Here is a 23,973-nt window from a genome sequence, read left to right on the forward strand (position 1 = left end):
GGCTCCTGCCTGTAAGAAGTTCATGGTTAAATCTTGGTCATGTGTTTACGTGCTATAGATTCTCAGCTTTACAAAGATTATGAGGGGAAACTGGAACTTCCTACCAGTAAATCTCTTTCCTACCAAATAACTGGAGTTGGAGATTGAGGTAGGGTTGGGAGAATGCAAGTGAAGAAAGTCCAACTGTGTTAGTAAAATTTTGGAATTAAAGAAGCATTTTCTTAAAAAAGAATTTTATTATTTTCCAGTAACATAGTATGAAACTTAGACTTGTGAATTTCCCAGCAAAGGCTCTGGTTAATTTAATTGATATGAGAATGAAGTTAATTGGGCCTACCAGCGCTAGGTGAAAACACTGCTCATAGGTATAAGGAGAATTTCATGGATGGAAATACCCTAAGGAGTAGGGTTGTCAGGCATTTTGTATATACAAGATATGTCCTGTTAATGGTTTTGTACTGCTTCCTCTACTGGCTTTCTCAGGGCACTATTAGTGTCTCAAATTCAGCTTTTTTTCAATAAATTATAAAAATTCAGCAGTTAGAGCTATTTATCAAATTTATCTGGGCATCCTGTACTTTTATTTGCTATATTTGGTGGCCCTACTAAAGAGTCATTCAACCACTACCACCTTCCATTCTTCAGCCTGCTCTGTAGAGTCTCTGCCAAGGCAAGTGAGCATCCACCCCAATGGACATTTCTGGTCCCAGGGATTGCCCAACATTGAACACAATCTGTCTTCCTGAAATGTTTACCTGCTGCCCCTCACATCACTCTTTGAGACCATATAGAACAAATCGAATCCTTTTTTCCTTAAAGAAGTTCAAATATTGAATTCACTTTGTTGGAGACCACTTCGTGTTACAAACGTTCTATGAACTAAAACCAGTGGTGTGCTGGTAAACTGGATTTAAAAAAAAACCCAAAACAAAAACCAAAACTCTAATTTGTGGCATATGCTGTTTTCTGTGGTGAAAATACTCCTATATGACACCATGACCAATTTCAAACTGCCAAAGTGAAGTCATTGATCTCAGAGTTGGGAAGTGATACATACTTTCTACACTTGAGATCTGTATGAGCTAGTTCCAGCACACCAATCCCTAAGTTTTCTTTTTATTAACATATTTTGCTGCTTAATTATATTTCACTCTATTTGGATATTGGATTGTTGATTTTGGTCTTTTGAGGAAAAGAATTCTACAAACATACTGCAGGTAGATTTGATAAGAAGAGGTGACAGATGGCTGTGGAGAATGAAGGAGAGAGTGATAACCAGATAACTCCCAGGTTACTGGGTATTGCTGCTAATCGAGATAGAAAGAGTAGGTTCAGGGAGGAAAGGTAACTAATTTATACCATCATGAGCAAATATTTATTGAGCACTAATCCATGCGAGGCACAGGCACTTCTGGGTGCTGAGAACCAATACAAGAGAGAATACCACAAATAAAAATCCTTGCTCCTGTGGAGATGACATTTTATCTCATTAAAATTGGCCCCTTGAAGGAAACCTGTGGAAATCTCTTTGGACCCTGAATCTTCTGCCAAGTAACTCCCCTATCCTTTCCAGCTTCAAGCCACTAGTACATTTGATAAAGGCCTTTTGAGCACCTTGTACCACACCACTAGAAGAAACCTCCATCCAAATTGATTCCATATGCTGTCAACCCTTGTAGGAAGCCTTCCCTGACGCTTCTTACTTCCTCCTTCCCTCCAAATCCAGGTAACTCTATTCCCATAGCAACCCCTGGAGTCATTAGACATAACCTTGTAATATGTATCTCTTTACTTCCCCACTACATTGTAAATTTCCAGAGGTTGTTTTCTTAGCCAGTTCCATCTTAAATAGATGAAGCAGAGCCATCCATCAGCTTAGCCTTTATCTGAAGTAGCAAAGTCCAAACTAAATACATTTTTAATTTAGAACATTCATTTAAACCAAAGTCATTTTACTTTACATTAATATTTTCCCTCTTGTTACATTAAAATAAAACCCCAAATAAAAATAGAGCCCCTAAAATCTGTCCTTCAGGAATTTAATTCTACGTAAACACACACACACTTTTTAAAAAAAAACATTATAAAAGTAGTGCTTTTGAACTTCCTAAAACGACTTTATTCATTATTTTTCATTTGGCTTACATGCATGGAGGAGAAATGATAATTAAATGATGGCCCCAAGGCCAAATATTTACTTGGAAAAGAAAGAACACAAATAAACACATCAATTGATGTCATATGTCAGTCATCGCATGACCAACTAGGAGAGAGAATGGCTTTGCTCTAGACTCTGGCATCCAGTAGAAATCATCTCTAGAAACTGTTTCATCTTTATTCATGCTGGTAATGTAGCATGGTGTTCTCTAGGTGTGTTGCATCTGCACATGGCAAATCTACAGGACTCTAAAGGGTGTTATTTGTATATGATTTCTTCGTTTATAGTAAGTGGTTTCAGCAGGACCTGTGAGTTTGCTTAGGTTTTCTGAAGATACCAGAATCGAAGCCTTATACATTCCTTTTGTCCTCAGAACAGATATCACACCCACACTTTCAACATTCCAATAAGTTTTTTCCTGGGAGGTATTCAGAACATTCTTACATTTCTAATTTTGTTCCAGTTTGATACATGTTCCCCGAATTGCAATTCTTTGATCCCAAGTAAATGTTTTCTGCTTCATTACTGCCTCCTGGGTTTATGTAGGTTGACAAGGTGTATGACAAGTAGGGGCAGGGCCAGGTGAAGAGGTAGGAGTTGCCTGAAGTCTCTGAAACATACAATTATTGCCCAAAACCTACTTCCCTCAAAGATGGGGTTGAGACCAGTTTATATTCTCAAAGCACCATCCGTCTGGAGAAAGGGTGTTCTGCCCTCTCTGCAGAGCTCCGTGTGCACCCTAATCCATAGCGTCCTCAGTACCTTCATGGTTGCTCATGGCACACTCTGTGGACCAGTCTTGGGGGATCACAGGGGCAACCAGCTCAGCAAACTTTGTCAGAGGGCAGCTGGGGGTGCAGCCAGGCAGCGTGAGGGGATGTGGTTCATGCTGCGTCTCATTCCGATAGTACATCTCTATGAAGTACTCCCTGGTGGAGGAAGGTAGAGGAACAGGAGGAAAGACTTCTGTTAGTTCTGTGTTGTTGAACTGTCATTGAATTTCTTTCTACTTAGCCTGTACCATGTCAGCTGAAGGACTAGTGGAAGAATTTATGGGAACGAGTAAATATTAGCCAATTTAGCTGTGGGAAGAGGGGGACTGGGACAGGTGGGCCAGATTGGGAGGGTGGAAATGGGAGGGCTGGTTTGTTAGATGACCAGGGGCATGCGAGGCAGGGATCAGGATGCTTAGTCAGAGAAGGAGCTGAGGGGCAATGGTTGGGGGAGCTGGGGGTGATTTGGTGAACCTTCAAGTAAGAAGTGGGGCGCAGGTGGGATGTTGGGTTTTCTTTCTCCTATTCTCTCTCTTTCATGCTTCACATTTGCTCTTTCCTTTTCTTTTTCCTCTCTCAATATTTCTTTCAGTCTTCCCCCTGAATGAATGTATCTTCCCTCTCCTTAACCAGGCCAGAAACATGGAACTGAATAATATATAACATATGTGCTTGAATATACAGCAAGACTTATAAAAATGATACCTCAGAAAGAGGGGGTGGATGTGTTTTCAAGTCCTTACATTTGCTCATGTTGAGGAGGGATCTCTCACCACTTTATTTAAAAAAAACAATACACTGTTTAGGGAAGGACCACTGGCCCAAACCAACCTTGTAAAGCTAGTACAAGCTGCCTATGGAAGTCATTTGCCAAAGAGACAGGAGAGAAATTCAAGTATAGTAACCTCACAACTGCAACTTTTGGATGTTGTTATAAACAAGCCTTTCAAATAAATCACTTTAAGAAACCATATAAACAGTAGTAACCACAAATATTCATTTATATGTTTCTAAAAACTTCCCTAATATTATATGAATGAGCACTTATATCTTGGAATAACTTTTTCAGTGACAGTATCCTTTATCTCATGATAATATGGCAAAGATGACTAATAGTCCATCAAAATTCATGATTCTCTTTACATAGAATAAAGTTACAGCTGAGAAGTGAGTACACTTCCCAGACTCCCTTGCACTCAGGAGGGACCAAGTGACTAATTTTAGCTAGTATCGTAGAATGTAAGTAGAAGTGACATATGCCCCTTCGGGGCTGAGGTGCTTGCTAAGCAGATTCTCTTCTCCACCCTCTCATTCTTTCCTACAAGCTCTCTGCAGGTGAGCACAGCACTCTTGAAGACTGTAGGTCAAAAAGATGGAATCCTGGGTCCCCAAATCACCATGTGTGAATCACACCATGGATGAGTCACTTCCTATTGGCCAGGAACATCTGCATTGGACTGTTAGATGAATGAGAAAGAAATCTCCATTGAGTTAAGCTTTTGAGATTTGAGGTTCATCTGTACAGCAGCCAAAACTACCCTTATTAATTAATATATTTGGAAAACATTTTTAGGGGACTCAAAATTGGCTCTGGTGGTAAAGACACAAGGTTCATACAAAGAGTTTGAATAAAAGTGTTTCATAAAATATGAAAGTGAGAAGAAGCACTATTTAACTTAGTGAATTATTTTATATAGTATATGATTTTAAGTTTATGTACCTAACCAAAACTGGAATAGTTTTAGAATATATTTAGCTATCTTACCTACAACCTTAAAAGTTTATATGTTTAAGGTGAATAAAAATCTAAAAATTCTCTTTTTCTATCTCTTTATTTTCTCATAGGGATAAAATGGGATCACCTTACATGGAGGATCCCCTAATTTGCAGGTATATACATATGCCTATATTTGTTAACTTGGATTCTCCTTGTTCCTAATCTATAAGCAAGCAAGTTTAACTTTCAATACTCCTCTGGAGTGTTAAAAAAATCTTAATATAACAACAAACTTGACTTCTGCCTGTGAGTGACAGTTGGTTACTTTTTTTTTCTGTTGTTCAGTGTCTCTTAGTTGAAAAATACCCCACACTTAATTCATAATATGGATTTATTCAAGGTGGTGAGAGAGCGATTCAGTGGGACAAAATGCTGCAGTGACCTAAATAAAAGCAGGCTCAGGACTACCGGGTACAGAAATCAGAGAGGAGGGAGGCTTGAGGAGAGTGGGTAGTTTCTTTTGTCTTATCCCGAAGATACAGTGCCTACTCCTAGAGCTGATCCTGGAATTTTCACTGGATTTATTAACTCTGTGCCTGAAGCCAGTATTGACAGAGCACTTGTTGTCCACAGTCTTCTCATTCCCATTTTCGGCTCTGTTTGGATTTTCTCCATGTTATGGGTATTGTCTCTCCATTCTGACTCTAGATATTTGAGAGCAAAACTTGCTAAGACCACATTTCAGTTCTATTTCATTGTGCTTGGCACCCAGTTAGAGGTTCAACAAAGGATGAACTTACCTTTCCCTAACTGTGCAGAACTCACTTTCTTTGTAAGCAGTGAAGATGTTGGTAGAGAATAGGCCTCTGTGTTGCTATTTTCCTACTCTACAAATTCAGGTGGCCAGAAACCTATAGCCAGGACTACAATTTGCAAAAAGAAATGCAGGGTGCCTTGTTTAAAAATTATTAAGAATTTCAGAATGGTGACACTGGATCATTAAACCAAGCACGGGCTCTTCTGAGCACAGGGACCTGTGTAATTGCAGTCAAGATCGTCCTGACTGTGGCTATTGTGAATGCCATAAGGGGAGAGCAAAATGCACCTCCCTAGCTAACCCTGAAACAAAAATTTGGGGTCCCTGCCCTAACTTAGCCCCTGCCTTGTTCTTATTCCATCAATAATATTCAAGAGGTCTTTTCCTCCCAACGAGAATGCCAGTGTCACAGCAGATACAAATTTTTGGTATGATCTTGGCTATAGTGACCAACTCTTCCTGGTTTGCCCGGGGCTTTCCTGGTTTTAACAATGAAACTTACATGTTCTGGGAACCTCTCCAGTTCTGGGTAAATTAGGATACTTGGTCTCTCTAAACTTGGTCTTTCTAGTGGGCTTGAGCCAAACCTTGGTCAGCTGGGGAGGGCCACACCAGATTGCAAAGTGGTGAACATTGAGCAGAGGTTGTACTTTAAGAATCCTACCTGATGGATATGAATTGCCAGAAGCTGCATGGATATGTTTGACATCTTTAATAGAAAGGACATTATTTATAACCATCAACAAACTTAATTTTTCTCTTGGCATCTTCTACCAGCCTGTGTTTTCCAAGAGAACAGTGTAATGTCCTCATCCTTCTTAGAATACCTTAATCTTTTTTTAAAAAATGTAATTTCTGTCACTTAGGGTGGTTCTTTCAAATTTTTCATCTACTGTGTCTGTACATTATTTCCCAATAAAAGTCATCATGAAAACAAAGAAAAAGGAAGTCATGACTAAGCAAAGATAGTGTTACTCACCACCATTCTTCCCTCTGAATATAAAACCAAACCAACCAGATAGACAGACAAAACAACTCTTAAGTCAATAACAACAATAATGATAACAAAACCTGGGGTCCAGTGATATTAATTTTGAAAAACACCTCTTAGACACTTACCCCTTCTCAAAGTACAATTCCATCAAGTGGCAGGATGCATGGGGAGGAAGGATTCCGTTGTAAACATCTAGCGCCATCTGTAGGGCACTCACAGTAGTGTCATGCTACAGAGATTTGAAACAAACATTTTTGATCTTTATCTCTGGTTCAAATTTACAGTCAACAGATGTGTATCAAGCATTTGTAGAGCACCATGATGGTTTCTGATTCAACTAAATTTCCCATACCTCCAATGACTTAAGAAGTAGAGAGGGAAAGGACAAATTTTGATTGTGCATCTACTGGGTGCTAGGCAGTGAGATTTACATACATATAATTATTTCCTTTCAAAAGATGAAGAAACTGAAATCCAAAGAAATTAAGTTACTTGGGTGGAATTCCCTGGCTGTCTGGTGGTTAGGATTGTGCACTTTCACTGCTGAGGGCCCGGGTTCAATCCCTGGTAGGGGAACTAAGATCCCACAGGCCTCGTGGCATGTCCAAAAAAAAAAGAAGAAAAAAAAAAGAAATTTAGTAACTTGCTTTATGTCATATATCTCCAAAGCGAAAGAAAGTAAAATCTGAGCCAAGTCTTCTGATTTTGTCCTATGCCTTCCCCAGTAGAACATCTCTCTGTTTTAGCCTGTTTCATTGATTTTCATTAAATCTTAAAATAATTTGGCACACATTAATGCTAGATTATATTTTTTTTACAGATTAGCATCATCTGTGATTTTAAAGTTGGGGAAGAATAGATGAAGTTACAAATGTTTAGACAGAATAAAATGTAAGGAAGTAGAGTGTGTAGCTTAAAAAGAATTGTTAAAGGTTTATCTCGGAATAGCTGGAAGGCATAGGAGACTGGTTTTCAGCCCCAGTTTTGCCACCTATTAGCTATCTAATCTTAAGAAATCCTCAATTTTCATATCTACAAAATGGGCATAACATTTGGTTTCCTAAACTCTATGGCAGCATATACATACTCAAAGGAGTTAGAACTGATTTACTAGAGAAAAAGAAAAAAAAGGAGTGACAGATTTATGACTTGCCAAAAGTCACACAAGTTAGAACTGGAAACCACATTAGAAACTAGAAACCCTGAAAGAATCAATTAATTTCAGGCCTACCTTTATCAAAGAAGCACTGCATTCTGTTTCCTCCATGAGCTCGTTCTCTAGTCTATACCATTTAGAACCCCAGATGATAAACTCCCTGTATCTTTAATAACCTCTTCCATCTTCTTGCAGAATGAAACCATGGCTTTCTCCAGCCAGACCACATCTGAGAAATCCTCTGTCCCGCAGAAGTGGATGGGAGACCGACTTAGCCCTCTATGTCCTGTTTCCCTGCTCATCCCAGACTCCAGGGACACCCATTTCAGTGCATAGTACATCTCTAGAATTCTCCCCCGACAATGTCTCTTTCCCTGGCTCCTGCTCTGAGATGGATGTCTTCTCCAAGATCTCTCTTTTTCCTTTCTGCACCCAACTGTAGCTCTGACTTCAAGTTGTAGCTTTCCTTCCCTTTCCTTCTTTTTTTTTTTTTAAATGTATTTATTTATTTTTGGCTGTGTTGGGTCTTCGTTTCTGTGCGAGGGCTTTCTCTAGTCGTGGTGAGTGGGGGCCACTCTTCATCGTGGTGCGCGGGCCTCTCACTGTCGCGGCCTCTCTTGTTGCAGAGCACAGGCTCCAGATGCGCAGGCTCAGTAGTTGTGGCTCATGGGCCTAGTTGCTCTGTGGCATGTGGGATCTTCCCAGGCCAGGGCTCGAACCCGTGTCCCCTGCATTGGCAGGCAGACTCTCAACCACTGCACCACCAGGGAAGCCCCCCTTTCCTTCTTATATCCCCTTTACTATCTGAAGTTTCCTCTTGGATGCAGCTGGCATTTCAAACCCAACTGCCTAATGGTACATTCACCTGACCCATGACCACCTCTATTAATGGTTCCACCCTCCTTCCAGTCATTGAGGCTTGAAACATCACCTTCATCTGTGGCTTACCTTCCAGACCATTGCCCTCCGCCCACATTCCAATTCATCACCAAGTCTTGTACACTCAGCTTTCCTTGTAATTCTCCTATCACTTTCCCTCTCCTGTTCCTGTTCTGGTTTTAGTTTGGAACAGAAGTGATGTTTCCCTTCTCTGAGGCACCAAAGCACTGGCTTATATGACACTGCGATTCTGCTTTGCATGGTATTTATGTGCTTACCTTTCTTCTTGTCAGTATTGAACTGTAAATTCCTTGAGAGCCAGAATTATGTATTTAATTTTAAAGAATTTGAACAGGGAAATGATGATGAAGAAGATGAGGGCCCCTCCTGAAAGAGTTCACACGCTTAAATAAACAGATGCTGAATGGGAACAAAATACTTACTGCAGAATACATAATGAGTTTTCTGTGGTTCAATGGCTGAGTTGCACTCTTCATGTGATAGAGGATTTCTTTAACCAGGACACCTTAAAGGAGATAGATCAACAATTGAGCTGAACCAAATATGGGCTTATATTTTAGTTCATAAGCTTTTTGCTCATACATACAGAGATTCTCTCTGCCAGGATTCTTAAGACTTAAGAAGAGAGGGCAAGAACTCATTTTGGTGGAGCATCTGCTGTGTGCTAATAGTGTGATTTGTATACATTATTTCACTGAATCCTGACTTCTATCCCCATTCATAAGTGAGGAAGCTGAGGCTCAGAGCCATTAAGTGACTCACTCAGCTGGGGAAGGAGAGCTGGATTGGCATGTTAGGACTCTAGTATACCGGATTTTGTTAAAACTCAAGTTAGGAGGTTGATGAACTTGGAATTTCAGACAGCTTTTTACAGATAGTTGTTAGCCATTGCTCTTGTCCAGGGCAGGTCTGAAATGACAGGGCATTTCATCCCTCTGGCAGCCACACCTGTGAGAGGCCAGGGGAGAAAGCAGCTCTCTGGATGTCTGCAAGGGTGCAGACTGTCTTCTGTGGACCATTGCTCCAGGTTACTCTGGGTGTCACTACTAGGGGGGCAACCAGCACTTTTAGTTTTCATCTGAGGGCTCCATCTGTCATCAGTAGAGGAAAGCTTTTGCTCTTTGCATCTGTTGCTCCTGAGGTGGTAAAAGGCAGACAGACACAGCAGAGTCTCCATCTCATCAGCAGACACTGAGGCTGAGGGTACCTCATGGTGCAGGTGCTGTCCTGAGGACGTGCTGCCTCAGGGGCTTCCACACCATCCACCAAGGACTCCTTGTGTCTCTGTTGGTCATCTCTCTACAGTGCATGTGGTGTCCTCACTTAAGGATGACTAGTTTTCTTTTGTATTGAGCAGGGCATTGATGTTAACAGACTGATTATGATCCCAGACTCTGTGGTCCACTCAGCAAAACACGCACTGAGCAGCTACGATGGGTGAATCAGACATGGTCCCTGTCCTCAAAAAGCTCATAAAACAGTGAGAAGAGACTGTCTATTGGTCTGTGTACCAATAAGCACAATAAAAGAGGGAGGTGATCTGCTCATTCCGTGGATGCTGAGGCTTCCTTGACTAGGAATAGAGGAAGCTAGAGGCTACACCTCCCACAGGTCTGCATCTTTCTGCTTCAGGGAAAGTTGCCCTCTGGGAGCCCTTCAGAGCTTAGGCTTGATCTTCAGGCCATGATGGAACTAAACTCTGTGGCCGAGTTTCTGGGAGTCATGACAGCCACCTTCAATCAGCAACTTGTCCCTTGTCAGCAGGTGCCTTTGCAGCAGCTTTCAGTGTTGATGATGGAATAGATCAACTCTTGGTTCTGGGGTGCTTGTGCAACTTGTCCCAGGAGAAAATAAGGGTAACTATCATAATCATCCACAGGCTCTGGCATGCCAATAGTCATGTTTTATAGGAGGGGAAACTGAGGCTCAGAGAGGTTCAGCAACTTGTCCAAGATCATACAACTTAAGTAGAGGGGCTGAGTTTCACTGAACCCAGCATGTCCAGCTTCAAAACCTTGGTCTTAATTATTAGGCCTCACTGTAGCTAGCTTCTAAGTTCCCTGGTGCATCATTTATTAAATCTGCATACACTAGACAAAATACTACTGATTTGAAGACATAAACTTCACTTCTCTCACTATTGAGCTATATCAGGAGTTGGCAAACTTGTTCTATAAAGAGCCAGTAGTACATGCTTTAGGCTCTGTGGGCCAGGTGCTCTGTCACAGCCATTCATTCTCAAGTGGAAGCACAAAAGCAGCCAAAGATACTACCTAAATGCATGAGTGTGGCTGAGTTTCAATAGCATTTTATTTACAAATAATAGGCAGCAGGCTGGATTTGGCCTGCAGGCTGTAGCCTGCTGACATCTGATCTACAGCAAGAAGCAGTTTCCATTAACACAAACAGGACCAGCCGTATATTCCTAAATTAGCCTTAGGAATTAGCCTAGAGATTTTCTTGTGTGTATGGGGGTGTGTTGTGGGGGAAGGCAATGGGAGGAGGATATTACTGAACAGTGTCACCCTTTAAACCAAGTGATGGAACAGAAGTTTTGGCAAAGGTAAGAAGATGCTGGTCAAAGTCCTGATGTCCCCTTGTGACTCTGTCTCCCAGACTGTACATGCTTTCTCTGCAGGGTTGGGTTCAGGTGTTTCATAACAAGCGTGTAGTTGACAAATCTCTCTTGCCTTGCCAGATCTGAACAATACGCTGAGCTTGTGTCTTGGCAGGAATCACTAAGGAAACAATTTCCTGGTTTATCAATAGCACTGGGCTTCCCCTAGAAAATAGGACAGGTGTGTGCATATGAGTGCCAGTCCTTATAGAGTCCAAGACCCAGAGACCACCTTAGGGAAGGACGCTGATAGACAAATCTAGTTTAATGCACTCATCAGACGGGGAAACTGAGACCCAGAGAGGGGAAGTGACTTCCCCAAAATGCAATCTCTAGTAGTCAAAGGAAAAAAGTAAAGGAAATATGAAGCAAGCTGCTGGGAAAAACCCCATCTTATATTCAGATACGGACCCCTGCATTTATTAACAGATTCTAGTCAACCCCTATCTGGCTTTCCCTGCCCTTTTCTTCATCACCTCCTACATCTCGAGAAGTGCTTCTGAAACTTTATTGTGCATGTGAGGTATCTAGGGATTTCATTAAAATGCAGATTCAGATTCAGCTGGTCTGGGGTGGGGCCTGGGATTCTGCATTTCTTTCTAGGGGCTTGGCGATGCTGACATTGCTGGTCCATGGACTGCATCTTTAGTAGTGAGGGGATGAATTCCTGAGCCCATCATGACTAGGTTGGGGAAATGAAGAGTCTTGTCTCTACCATCTGATGCATTTGGCCACCATACTGCTGGTTCCCGCTGGTTAAGGAATGAGATCTGGTGCTTATGTGGCCAACGAGGCCCAACTTTCACCCTCTGTATCCTTTGTTGTTTGGTACGTAGGATTGAGTTGCATCTTGGGCTCTGTTCCTACACACAGTCTGTGTCCTGCCTGCTAATTTTTCCTAAGACACCAGATTCCATCTATGACTCATCTCTGGATGCTCTCCCATCCCCAGGGTCTGGGTCTTGTGGTTCATGTCCTCAGCACAGAGTGAGGACTTGTACATTCTCATCAAGTCTCTCTCTGTACCGTGCAACCAGGGCTCTGTAACAGCAGGTCTGCAACACTATCACATCATTCATGACAACTGCCCTAAATTATTTGTCCCAAGCTACTTTGTTCACCTAATATGAAATTACTCCCAACCATCCTGACTTCATACCTCATTAGCTGTTCTGGTTACAGCTTACTTCACTCTTTATATGAGATTTTGTAGCTATAATTGACTCCTCTCCTGGTTGGTGACTTGAATTCTTTCTCTAGCTCTGTAGCCCTGAGTGAACATCCTCCAAGTCTCGTCCAACCCCTAGGATGCTTTGTCTCTGTATTCTCCTGGGGGTCTGCTGAACCTGTCCAACCTCATGATGAATAGTGTCTGGCAATTGTTGGAGTCCTGATGTGATTGTACTGTTTTCTTCAAAGTCTCTAGAGTATATGACTCAGAACATCTCCTGTGACTTAAAATTTCTTCATTGTTATGACAGCCTGGCATAATAGACTTCTTCTTTCTCTCCATCTTTAGTTTTAATGTCTACATTAACAACACCTAAACCTGTCATATCCTCAGGGGTCTTGGCCTGCCACTCAGCTGCCTTCAGAGCCTCAGCATTTATCCCCATCCTGCCTGATCTTGGCTTCTTTTTTCCACCCACCTATCCTGATTACAAGGGCTGGGCTCCTTCATTATGATTGGATGTCCTGTTCTACAAAGGGCCAAATCCAGCTGAGAAGAGGCATCACTGAAAAGCAAACATCTCTCAACACCAATGGAAAAATTTAAGCTGTGTCATAAGCTTGTCAGTTGCAATAGGGATTAATCTACAGGGCATAATTAGCCTGCAAATTAAACTGTATTAACTTTAACAGTGGCTACCACGAAGGGATTTAGGAAAACAGGCCACTTTTGCTATACCTCCCACTTGAAAAATTCACCCTACAGGTCACCAGACACAACTGATTTTCATGTGGCTCAGATATAAAATCCATGATTCTTTGATCTGGAAAGGATGAAAAGTATCATTTAGCTTTGCCCAAAGCTTCTGTTTTCCAGATGGGAAAACTAAGGCCCAGAGTGGGTAATATTAATGATCATAAAAACACATAATGTTTGATAGTATATTATGTATCAGGTACTATTTGTGGTAAGCCTTTGGAATACATACATTCATTTTAATCCTTACTACGTAAGAAGTGGGTATTATTATTATCCCCAATTTGCAGAATGGAAACTGGTACAGGGGTGATTACGTGTCTAATTCAAGGTCACATAACTGATTAACAGTGGGACCAGGACTCAGACCCAGATCACTTAACCACAAGTCCAATATGCTTCTCTCATTTTTAAAATACTTACCCCCCTGCAGTCTAGATTTCTCTTTCTGCTTGTGAATTCCATAGAGGGACAGGAGGGACAATTCTGATATTTTTTTCAACTTAGTCATGCTGTCCTCTGTGGCCCAGGAGGGTAAAGTGAAATTGTGAACACGCTGTAGCAAAGAAAAAGGAAGAAAATGTATATTTTTATTTCTGACTGTCCTCTTTATTGACTTTTTAATCCCCCTTCCCCCACAAAAAGTACTGGGTCCAGCCTTTCTTGGGAGGGAAGGAGAGTTCATGAAAGAGGAGACCAAAGTGAAGTAGCCTACAGAAGAATTAAGTGAGAGAGAAGTAAAAAAAAAAAAAAAAGTAATGTGGCCACAACTTGGAATAGCTCAGATCAAACTGTAGTAAGGAAAAAAAACCCCAAGACTTGAACCAAAAAGTGGGTTCTTGTTTTTATTGAAGACTCTTTTATAAGACCAACAAATCTTCCTTGAAACAGATGCTAATGATAAAGTGAAAATATTGGGAATGTTGCGTGTGCTTGGGTCAATGAACTCTAACATGGAGGGGTGCAAACTGTGTCATTTGCTATCAAGACGGAACTATGAAAGTAATTGTCATCCCCAGACACTCACAATGACCTCAAAATCAGAAGTGTATAGGAGTCATGTGGCTGGTCAGAATTTTGCCCCAAGATTCAGTAAACTGGCTGGGAAAACAAGATTATAGAGTTTTCCTTTGGCCAGCAGGTGGAGAATGGTGATTGAGAAAAACATCATAAAGTCCTGAAAAAATAGTAATTTATCTAGCTAAAAAGGTTATTTCACATGCATTGTATAGCAAAAGAGAAATTCTTTCCTGATAAACCAATTTTAATAGCCTGGCTTAAAGTTGGCTTGCTTATTTCTATATCCAGAAATCAGGTAATTTTTTTTCTTCTTCTTTCTGTACAACAGTATTGCTTTATTCATTAAAGTCTATTTAATGAAATGGAGCCCAGCGTTCCTGAGTGACTGAAACATAAGTAAGTGGTAAGGCACAGAAAAAGCAATTTTGCCTAAATTTTCTTTTTTTTTTTTTTTAAGATTTTTTTTTTTTTGATGTGAACCAGTTTTAAAGTCTTTATTGAATTTGTTACAATATTGCTTCTGTTTTATGTTTTGGTTTTTTGGCTGCGAGTCTTGTGGGATCTTACTTCTCCAACCAGGGATTGAACCCACACCTCCTGCATTGGAAGGCAAAGTCTTAACCACTGGACCACCAGGGAAGTCACTGCTTATAATTTTCTAAAGGGTGAATACATAAATAAGAGAGAGAAGAAGTCAGAATTTTTAAGTTAATATAAAGAAGTCTTGACTTATGTTTCAATGTCAAAGGAAGTATAAATAATACATCTGTATAAAAGCAAAAGAAAATGTATTCATCTGTTTCAAAATAGGCATGTCATAAAATCAGATTGTAAGTTAATCTTTGATATTTTTTCTTTTACCTCACAAAATAAAGGGTCGTAGACTTTACTCCAAATTCCAAAAAGGTCCTGGTTATGGTATCCTGTGAATTTTGGCAAGATTTCTATAAAATCCTGAAACACACACAGAGGGAAAAAATTTTTACAACAGGGTCTCTCGACTTGGGCATTATTGATATTTGGGCTGGATACTTCTTTGCTGTGGGGCTGCCCTGTGCACTGTAGGATGCTCAGCAGCATCCCTGGCCTCTACCCACTAGATGCCACATCATCCTAAGTCCTCAGTTGCAACAACCCAAAATGTCTCCAGACATTGACAAAGGGTCCCTGTGAGTCAAATTTGCCCCCATTGAGAACTGCTTTTCTTCACATGAAAGTGCATCAGTAATACTGGCTATGATAATGCCAACCCAAAGATTTTTACAAATGCTAATTGATCATTTCTTATTATTACATTAAAAATGTGGGCACCTGCTGGCTTACTGCCACATGTTCCTGGTTTGTCCTGGAATCAGACTGAAGTGCACTGCCTCAAATTCATCTTGGAAGTAGGTGAAGTATAACTCACATGTAAATGAGTGGAAGGTGAGAAGGGAAAGCATGTCTCAGACCAAAGCACCCCAGGAAAACACAACAGAAACTGGGTCTGGTATCTGGCTATAGATGTGGGATTTGGATGGGATGCAAACATTTCTCTAGGTTCTGTATTATTTTTGGATTGTCATGGTAATGAGACCCATTGGTCAGCTGTCTGCCTGATGAATTGGTAGCAATTTCTGGGAAGCCTTTGGAAGATACTGTTTGTCTGATGAATAAATTTTCTAGGAAAATATAATTTGCTAATATTAACCCAAATGGATTTCCATAAAATAAACAGAAATAATTATTAACGAGCCCACAACCTCCCCCAACAAAACAAAACAAAACAAAAGCTCCAGAGCCAGATAATTTTATTGGGAAATTCTACCAAGCTTTGTGCTATTTTAACTGACCTGGAGCATAAAAAAAGAAAGAAAACTTCCAAAAAATTTGTATAAGCATTGATACTGACAAAGACTGACCAGAAAAGAAAACTATTGTCCAAAGTTACTTTGAATATCAATGCAAAAAGTCTAGGTAAAATATTAACAGATAATTCAATATCATACTAAAAAAAGGGGGCTTGAATCTAGACATGTAAAGATAGTTCAATAATAGTAAATCTATGAATATAATTAATCTTAGTAATTGATCCAAGAGAAAAATAACTTGATTTTACTAAAAATGTTGAAAAGACCTTTCAAAAAATTAAATATCAATATTGACAAAAACACTCAAGAAAATAAGAAAGATAGCTAATTCCTTAACTTGATAAAAATATATCTATTTGGTCCAAAAGCCAGAATGCTTAATAGGGAAATACTTCTAAAATCAGGAATAAGACAAGGATACCCACTACCAATACTATTATGTAATACTGGACTGTAAGTACTGGCCAGTACAAATAGGCAAAAGAAATCAGAGGTATAAATATTGGAAAAGTAGATGTAAGCCATGATTTTTTGCAGATATTATAAGCCTGGAACAAACTTAACAAAAAATATAAAGACCTATATGAAGAAAATCTTAAAACAATCTTGAAGATAAGAACAAATAGGAAAATGTATCATGTTCTTGGAAAGGAAGACTCAACAAATTTGCAACAAAGTTGCAAATTCTCCCTAAGTTAATTTATACATTTACTATAACCCCAACAGAAATACTGAAAAGTTAAATGAAAGCATACCCATGAAAACTCAGAAAAAGTAGAGAATGAGGGAGAGAATATGTAATATGCTTTAAATATCAAAGCATATAAAATTCGTAATAATTATAACAGTGTGGTTTTGGCTAATAAAATGAAAGAATAATTAAAAAGAATAAAAATTCTAGAAATAGACCTTACACATATGGGAATTTTAATATGTAACAGCTCAAATTAGTGGGGAAAAGATGAACTACTCAATAAACAGTGATAGAGCAATTAGGTAATCTTCTGGAAAAAACTTCAGCAGGATACATACCTCACACCTAACACCAGTATAAACTGTAAATGGGTCCAATATGTAAATGTAAAAATGAAGCTATAGTAGAATTAGAAGAAAGCATTGCAGACTTCCTTTATTACCCAGGAGTGGCGAAGGGTTTTCTAAATATGACTACAAATATACAAACCATAGATGGCTATATCTGCACACTTACAACCATGTGGCAAAAACGCGGTAAACAAGTCAATAGGCAAACAATAAAAAGAGGGCCATTTGTATCTCAGAAAAAAAAAAAAGTTACGAGAGAGAAAGCTCCTAAAACTTTATAAAAAGAAGAAAACCAATAACCCAAAAGAAAAATGGTCAAGAGATATGAACAGAATAGGAAATACAAATGGCTTTTAACTAGACGAAGATACCCAAAGCTCACTCATCGTAAGAGAAAAGTACTACAGCACAGTGTTCTATAATAGTGATGATACTGGTCTTTCTTGTCTCATTCCTGATTTTGGAGGGGATGCCTCTAGTGATACCATCTTTCACTTACAGATTGGCAAATATCCTCATAGTTGTCTACACACTGTTGGGAAGGCTGTGGAGAAACAGGCACTCTTATGTATTTCTGATGGGAGTAGAAATTGGTATAACCTCATTGAAGGGTAATTTGATAATATTCAAATTGTCCCAGAATTTCCACTATTTCTGCATACCACTAAATAACACTTTTTTTTTTAACCTTATAAGGATGCAGCCTCTTTTGGAATTCCTCTGATTTCAAAGTCTTCCTCTCAAGTTCTTGAAAACGAGAGCAGTTCCTGAAAGGCAGGTATAGCAACTGAGGAAAAAGAGAAATCATAAATCTTTTATTAGTCAAAAGAACTAAAGAAGCTGCAGCCATTAGGTATAAAGTGACCTGAGTAAAAGATTCAAATGTGTTTTGAGCTGAATGGAATTCTAAAATTGAGGAAAAAGAGATAAATGATCTGCAGGTCTTAAATAGTAGGATATATACCCAGAACTCAAAAGCTTTCTTTTTCATTTCATGAACTTGCCTAAATAGAACTGTGCTATTGGTAAATATTCACACTTCCCGGGTTTCCCTGTGAAATGATAACAATAATCTTGCTTCCTTCCAGACCGCTTTCATTTCTAGCACTAGATGCACATCTATGTGCATGCATGTGTGCACACACACACACACACACAAACACAAGTATAGAGAAATGAATTAGAGGTTCCAGAAAGAATCTTTAGAGATCGATTAACCATTCACTGAAATATGTGCTTGCAAATTTGCAGACTGTTAAAATAAGGGAACATAATAAACACATAGAAAAATATATGTGAAAACCTATTATAAGGACAAAATGATCATCCAAAAATGAGTTTAAATTTGACAATCTTTTGTAGTTTTAATTATAATCTATAGGCTGGTGACTCCCAAGTTCATTTTGTTGCTCTTACTTTCCATCTGAGCTAGTCCTGTATTTTCAGCCTTTGGTGGATATCACCAGTTGGATGTTCTCTTCATCCTCAAATTTGACATGTACAAACCTGAACTCCACTTCTTCATTTTTTAACCATTTCCTTTTTGTAATCTCTCTACTTTTGCCAATGACGAAATTTATCATCCTGCTTCATAGACTAATTACTTTTGCCTGTCTACTTTCAAAACACAGTTGACCTTGAACAATGCAGAGGTTAGGGCTGTTAACACACACACAGTTGAAAATCTGAGTGTAACTTCACAGTCTGTATCCACTGTTCCGCATCTGGGGGAGTCGACCAACTGGGGATCATGTAGTACTGTAGTACAAATTTATTGAAAAAATTCACATATAAGTGGACCCGTGTAGTTGAAACCCTCGTTGATCAAGAGACAACTGTATATCCAAAATAGATCCCTTTTCTTTACCTTCATTGTCCCCTCCCAGTCCAGACCACCATAATCTGTGTTTCAACTACTGTAAGAGCTTCCTATGTGATCAGTTTGCATCACACAGCAACTACACTAATCCTTTTTATTTTATTTTTGTAAATGCTAGTATCAATATTTTAAAACCATCAATCAGATCATGCCATTCTGTAGTTTATAACTTTCACTGGCTTTCCATTTTACTTGGAATAAAATCCAAACTCAGGCGCTAGTGACCTTTTTGTCCTGCTTTCCTACCGCTGCCCCCTCACTCACTCCTCTCCAGCAACACTGGGGGCCTCCTTGCTGTCCCCTGAACACACAGGCTGGGGGGTCTCTGTGTTCCCTACCTGAGACACTCCCCCCACTTCAGCTCTTCTAGACATCCTGCCCAGCCACTATCACATTACCTTGTTTTATTGCCTTCAAGGAACTCACTGCCATTTGAAATTATTGTATTTATTTTCTTCTTTATCATCCTATCATTCCTGTAAAATATAAACTCGAGGATATCCAGGGTCTTGTCTATCTTGTTCACTGCTGTGTTTTCAAAGCCTAGAACAGGGCCTGGCATATTAGTACCTACTCAAAAACCATTTTTTTTTTTTTTTTTTTTTTTTTTAATTTTATTTATTTATTTATGGCTGTGTTGGGTCTTCGTTTCTGTGCGAGGGCTTTCTCTAGTTGTGGCAAGCGGGGGCCACTCTTCATCGCGGTGCGCGGGCCTCTCACTGTCGCGGCCTCTCTTGTTGCGGAGCACAGGCTCCAGACGCGCAGGCTCAGTAATTGTGGCTCACGGGCCCAGTTGCTCCGCGGCATGTGGGATCTTCCCAGACCAGGGCTCGAACCCGTGTCCCCTGCATTGGCAGGCAGATTCTCAACCACTGCGCCACCAGGGAAGCCCCCATTTTTTTTTTATAAGTTGCTTCCTTGTCACCTTCCTCTGTGTCACCTTGTCTTACCTCGCCTTCTTTCCCCTAATGTCTTTACCATCTAATTTCAGGCCTTCACTTCCTCACTCCTGCATGACTTCAACAGTTGTTTTCAGAGGGCTCAGTATCTTCCCTCCAAGCCACTGTCAGACAAATGCCCCAAAGCACTGCTCATGTGTGTGTGCACAGTACTGAGGGAGGTACACAGTTTTTTCTACGTCCCCTGCTTTACATCTAAATTTCCCTGCCTGGCTTTCACAATTTTCCATAGGAGAAATGACACTGTTGAGGGAAAAAGCACAGGACTGTTCATTTAAAGGTCTAGGTTTTAATGAATTACTTAACCTTTCTAGACTTTAGTTTTCTCATCCTACATATTGAAAGAATCAGGCTGAAAATGGAATAACCACCTAAATGTCTGTCCAGAATTTTGCGGGTTACAAAGTCATTGCCTTTTCTTAACTGAGTTGGTTTTCACAAATCCCTGTGAAGAATTTAGGTGGGTACTGTTGTTCCCATTTTACAGAAAAGGAAACTGAGGTGCAGGGAAGTTACTCAAGGTCAAGTATCTGAAGTGGTAGGTGGCTCTCAGACTCAGGTTTTCCCAGCTTTAAATTCAGCCCTCCTACATTACGCTGCCTTTGTCTCAAGATTCCTTCTGGCTATTAAATTTGGATTCTCTAACCTGTGCCCAACACACTTATTCAGTCTTATTTTCATTCTTTCTAAATATGAACTCTGGACACAGAAGGGCAAGCACTCTACCTTGACTCAAAGCTAAGCTTTTGGGCTGCCTTGCTCTCCTTTCCTACCCTCCTCCAAGATCTGGTTCAAGTTCTCACTCTGTCTATGAAGGCCTGAATGACTGCCCTTTGGTAGCTCTGAGTATGTCTTATTCTCTGAATTCCTCCAGCATGTGCAGCTTGTTCTTGAAATCATTGCCCACCACTTGCATTGTATTCTACACACTTCACAAGTGTGAATCTTTTTCCATCAAATGGATTATAAATTAGGGAAGAAAACTGGCCTCATATTTCCCTTCTTTTTCTGTATAGCAGTTAGCAAAGTTCTAGGAATAACTTTGGTTGATTGATTGATTTTGTTAAATTTCCTAGTTGATGTTAGAGAGAATTGTTTTCATCTTAGTGAGTAGTAGCAGGAAGCCACAGGTAGACAATCTTGCTTGTTTCTTTCTCCCTCTTCCTCACTCTCCCTGTTTTTCTTCCTCTTCTAATAGCACCTGCATTCTCTTTACTATGTAATTTAATCATTATCTTTCAAGATTAAAGGTTAAACAGCTACCCTGGTCTATATTGGCTAAATTTGGTGCTTCCATCCAGTCTTTATCTTTGTAGAAAAGGCTGTGGTAAAAGTGAAATTTTTTCTTTTTGGAAGAAAATATTCACAAGCTCCTAAGAACACTGATAATCATAATGATTCCCTTCTGATTCTGTGATGGAAAAAGGCATAAATAAATCATCCTGTCTTTTCAGGAAACAGCAGAAAATTTGACTGGAGTAGATTTACCTAGAGTGAGGTTGACAGGGTTAAGCTGTTTCTACAAAGCACTTGGGAAAAATTCTTAAGTCACCAGTTTCAGCAATTAAGTCAGATTTCTTGGTAACCCACCCCAGAGCTCTCTGAGCAACATTCTAAGTCTGGTAGTCATGCTAAGCCTCAGTCATAAAGAGAGGAGATGGTCATGTTATAATGTGACTGCAGGGGAGTTAGGAAGGGTTTCTTGTCCCAAACTATTTCCTTCACACAGTCCTAAATTCCACATCTGGAAGATTAGTTAGATTTATTTATTACTATTTAAAAAAATAGCAATTCCTCTGAAAAGATAAAAGAGTTCTTGGTCAGTCCCACCTAGTGTAAATAAATTTGAGAATTTCTCTCAAACAACCTCATTTAGGCAACTTGGTTTATGGTACTTGTTCTCAGACTTGGCTGTCCACTAGAATCATCTAGGGAGATTTTTAAAAAGTACTGATGCCTGGGTCCCACCTTCAGAGATTCTGATTTACTATGGCATGTGCCCTGGGCATCAGGATTTTAAAAAATTTCCAGGTGATTCTAACAGGCAGCTAACTTTGAGAACCACTAGTTTACACTAAAGGAAACTGCTCTGGAATGAGATCAGCCTGGTTCTAGTCTCAGTAGTGATGTTTATCAGCTGTGTGACTTTGGATCTATTTTGTTTGACTTCTCTGAGCATTTTTTTCCCTGGCTGGAAAAGGACAATAATGTTGTCCATTCAAGGTTTTTATGAAAGGTAAATATGATGACACATATAACGTGTTGGGCACTAATTATGTAATCAGATCTTTCTTTTTTACCCTGCCTAGGAATGGGGATTGCCAAAATTTGAAAGACTTGCAAAACAAAGTGGATAATAAAGTTCTAAAGAGAAATTCTGTTCCTACTCCCTCCTGTTAGGACTTTCTATGTCCTTTGCACCTTTATTTAGGAAAGAATTAAGACTGCACAGCCCATGAAGTGTCCAGACTCCCAACTCCACAAGTCCTGAGCAGCCTTCCTTTCTTCTTCCAGAACCAATGAAATCCCCCTGTTTTCCATAATACTGACCCGATCTTCAGAAACAGGGACTGTGTGCACCGGGATGGGCTGCCAGGGTAGGCTGGGATTCCAGACGCTGATACCTTCTGGGGGAAATAGGGCTGCAAGGCTTGTCATAGCACTCATCAAAGTCCGGTCAATATCCGTGCTTCGAACATAAACCTAGAGTGGGAAAATCAAAGCAGAATCCAATTGAGAGGAGCTGTGGTTTTTTTCCTATGGAGCTAATAGTGTATTTGAGAAAGGGCAGGACACCTACACCAAAATATTAGCAGACATTGTGGTAGCATCATGACCATAATACCTATTATGGAAGAGACAGTATTATGAGCATGCCATGGCATAAAGCAACCTGGTATGCCAACAGCTGAATTGGCAAAAGAGACCAATCAAGTGGTGGCTACTTGCCAAGCCTAAGTATTTACCGTAGGAGTCCATGTTGAACTTACTTATATTCATACTTTTTTTTTTAAGGAGTACATTTGTAAACAAGACATCTGACTTTTATAAGTTCTTTGAGAAACAGGGAACTTTTACAAATACATTATGCTAAATTATTTCAAGGGGCAAAGTTCCCACTATTAGCTTCCCAGCTTACCTGTTCGTGTCTATAGGACTTGTTCAAGAATTTTTCGTATCGTTTCCTTATATATTGTCCAAGTTCATAATGCTGCTCCATGCCCAGCTATGGGAACAAATAAAAGCAAAAATTAGTGAAAGTAAGTTCTGTGAAGCTATGTGTCTCATCTCTCCTCATTGATTATGTAGAGTGAACAATGGTGTACTTTAATAGTTACACAATAACAACACATTTTTAAATGAAAACAGGAAAAGAGAGCTGTAATCTTTCATCATGACTCCCTGAGAAAACTCAATTCATTGTCATTAACACTTAACATAGAGCCTTATACAGTTAATAACTGGTGATTGATCTAAGTAAATGGTTCATCTCTGGTGCGGTAGAGCATTCAATGGTTCATTTTTGTGGCAGAGAATTTCAAGGGCTGGTTACCATGTGGAAGAAATTCAACTATCTGATAAGAGGTTGGACTTGATGAATCTAAAGATCACTTTCAACCTCTGGGTGCAATGATTTATTATCTGCACAGTTCATTTATGTCTGGTTCATGAAAAACTAGAGCCTGTTACTCAAAGTGTGGTCTGTGGATCAGCAATATTAGCATCACTTGGGAGTATGTTAGAAACCAAATTCTTGGGTCCCACCCTTGACCTACTAAATCAGAATCATTGGGGGTGGAGCTCAGGAATCTGTTTTTAACAAGCTCATTAAGATTCTGTTGGCAATTAATCGTTGAGAAGCATTGCCTTAGCTCATTGAGCCTCAAGCATTACTTTGCATCAGAAGCAAAATTACCTAGGGTGCTTGTTGAAATGCAGATTCCTCAGCATTTCCCCCCAGAGATTCCAGCTCATTGGATCCTGGGTGTAGCCCTGGAACCTGCATTTTAACAAGTGCCCTGAGTGATTCAGATCCATGTAGTAGAGCACCATGCTTTTGGAAACATTGCATTCTAGTCTGTCTCTAATCCAGAGTCTCGCCAGAGCTTCAGGAGTCAGAAAAGATGTGATCACTGTGGCTTCTGCTTGGTCCCACTCCCTC

The 23,973-nt window shown here is 39.9% G+C and overlaps 1 protein-coding gene across 1 annotated transcript in view; it reads right to left on the reverse strand.

Annotated features, from left to right (window-relative positions):
* Positions 1-2,144: 2,144 nt before the first annotated feature.
* ACP3 (acid phosphatase 3) overlaps positions 2,145-23,973 on the reverse strand; it is a 45,390-nt gene continuing 23,561 nt past the window's right edge. Inside the window, exons 3-10 of the mRNA XM_061193683.1 lie at positions 22,951-23,037; positions 22,362-22,514; positions 17,662-17,760; positions 14,941-15,033; positions 13,483-13,615; positions 8,938-9,020; positions 6,585-6,688; positions 2,145-3,087 (exon numbers count right to left, since the gene is read on the reverse strand). Coding sequence (XP_061049666.1) covers positions 2,898-3,087; positions 6,585-6,688; positions 8,938-9,020; positions 13,483-13,615; positions 14,941-15,033; positions 17,662-17,760; positions 22,362-22,514; positions 22,951-23,037 — 942 coding nt within the window. The 3' untranslated portion in view covers positions 2,145-2,897. The remainder of the gene's footprint in view (positions 3,088-6,584; positions 6,689-8,937; positions 9,021-13,482; positions 13,616-14,940; positions 15,034-17,661; positions 17,761-22,361; positions 22,515-22,950; positions 23,038-23,973) is intronic.

This window comes from Eubalaena glacialis, chromosome 6 (assembly GCF_028564815.1).
Source record: "Eubalaena glacialis isolate mEubGla1 chromosome 6, mEubGla1.1.hap2.+ XY, whole genome shotgun sequence".
In the NCBI taxonomy this organism is placed as follows: domain Eukaryota; kingdom Metazoa; phylum Chordata; class Mammalia; order Artiodactyla; family Balaenidae; genus Eubalaena; species Eubalaena glacialis.